At 48.3% G+C, this 2087-nt stretch overlaps 1 protein-coding gene across 1 annotated transcript; it reads right to left on the reverse strand.

Moving 5' to 3' along the window:
• Positions 1 to 23: 23 nt before the first annotated feature.
• NEUTE1DRAFT_149149 (uncharacterized protein) lies at positions 24 to 782 on the reverse strand (the record flags this gene model as incomplete). The annotated part of the gene is made up of 2 exons (XM_009856595.1): positions 24 to 363; positions 767 to 782. The coding sequence occupies 2 exons, from the start codon at positions 780 to 782 to the stop codon at positions 203 to 205; spliced, it is 177 nt and encodes a 58-aa protein (XP_009854897.1).
• Positions 783 to 2087: the final 1305 nt, after the last annotated feature.

Here is a 2087-nt window from a genome sequence, read left to right on the forward strand (position 1 = left end):
ATGTTTTTCTTGGATCGATAAGAGAGATTGCGCTCACATGCTGGTCTCGTTTCGAAACAACCATACCAACATCAAGCAAGTACATCATGTAGTAAAAAATGGATGATTGGAGCGGTAGTGCTATGGAAGGTGGTCGGAATTCGGATATGACAAGATGAAGAAGGAGGTCTTGGAGGGTCCTACGGGAAGGCCAAGATCTGAGCTACCGTGCCGTGAGCGCCTGCGGGAATACTAGGCCGGAGAAGTGACCCTGACATGCCTGGTTGGCCAAATCCGAGGGCTTCCTTCGGATCCATGTGGTGGCTTCGTTGTGGTCCATGAAGAGTGCTCCCTTATTGGGTTGGGTTTTGGTGCCAGCGAAGGCTTCAAGAGGGTGGTTGCGAAGCGAGTCGAGTGGTCAGTTAGGATAGATAACTTGTACTATTGTATAATACCTTCAGTTTTGGAAGATCTCCATGACCAAGTAGCGGTGATCGGTCAATTAAACAAGCAGAAAGTGCCATCCCGCGTGATACGACAACTGACTGCATAGGAACAAGATCTCGTCACTCCCGCCCGCTCAACCCACCCATGGAACGAAGCCAACTATCTCCCAAGCAACCACCTATTTTCATTTGTTCCTCAACTTCCATCCCATCTATCATCGTTACGCACCTACCTACCTACCTGTACACTCTCGCTGTACCACAACACACGTCCACCCAATGACGGTACAGCGCAAACCCATTTGGTTGGCCATTGAACAAAATAGACGCCGGCCGTCTACCGCGGCCGCCCTCCATGATTGCAGGTGTCCTGTCGTGGCACCGGTATTTCCGAAGTTCTAATGGGGAAAATCAAGATGACACCATGATTTGCGATTTCCCATAGGCGAGATCTTCATATGCATGGCAAGTTGGAGTCGGTAAGGTAGGGGTGGGCAATCTAATTTTCCTCGTGGTGATGGTAAGTAGGTATGACTTTTTTTTTGTTTTTTTACAAGTACCTACATAGTACGCTACTAGTTTGGTTTCGTTTGGGAAGATGGATGCCAAGGTGTTCTAAAATGTTCGTTGTCAGGCTGATGAAAATGTGTAGATGTAAGGGAGGTTTGGTGATGTGGGTGTTTAACTTGTTTAGGCTGTCGGTGAGCCGGTGTTTCTTCCAGCCGGAGTTACTCTTCAACAGTGATGAACAACACTCAGTAATTCTCCTCGCTCTCAACTTTCGCCCTAGCAAGAGCATGACTTCGGTAAGTAGGCAATTTAGACAATATTCTCCTTCAACAACAAGGTAACATCTGGTCTCATCCTTTTCCAGACATCTCTAGGACACGTCTCGCAAGCATTGACTCGACATTCTGGTGTCTGAACTTGTAAGATCGCAAGTAACCTTCCACCACAGCCGAACGGACGGGCAACACGGCATCCGTACTTGGTTTGTCATGGCGACACTGATCTGTGTTCCAATGACAGCTCTCCTTCCAAGCTTCATGAAGACATGAACAGGCTGGACTAACTTCCCCTCTTTCGTCGGTCGTCGTCCTTCCTCGATATGTAGGTATTCGATTTCGATGCCACCTCCCATCTATGAGCAACCTAATTTGCCCTATTGGAAAGAACCGAATACTCGCTACATAGAGACTGGTCTAGATCCTAATATTTGCCCAACTATCACTTCGCCTATTTCTGCATACAACGAACCATACCGTTCCCGGAAAGAAGAAAAAAAGGACAAGGTTGGGAGAAGCAACCAAGCAAGGAGGAAAGCAAATCTATTTTTGCCCGCATTGCGACTTCTCATCTGACGTTACATCAATCAGCGCGGACGGTCGGCCGTTCGGCTTACACGACGACAGGTCGATGGCAAGTCGGACTAATTCGTCCCACTTGGACTAGTGTCTTGCAGAACTTACAACATGTGTAGCCGCCCATCCTACACTACACTATTAGCCCACATTCTCAAAACATGGGTCTCTGTGGTCCAATGACACCAGTAAACAGGGGTCCTCGAACACAACACCGGGCATGTCTGCTGTGGGAGGATTGACAAGGGGGAAGACCTGCAGACGGGAGATCGGCTTTGAGACATTCCATGTTTCTTGATTC

Source organism: Neurospora tetrasperma (assembly GCF_000213175.1).
Source record: "Neurospora tetrasperma FGSC 2508 unplaced genomic scaffold NEUTE1scaffold_80, whole genome shotgun sequence".
Lineage (NCBI taxonomy): Eukaryota > Fungi > Ascomycota > Sordariomycetes > Sordariales > Sordariaceae > Neurospora > Neurospora tetrasperma.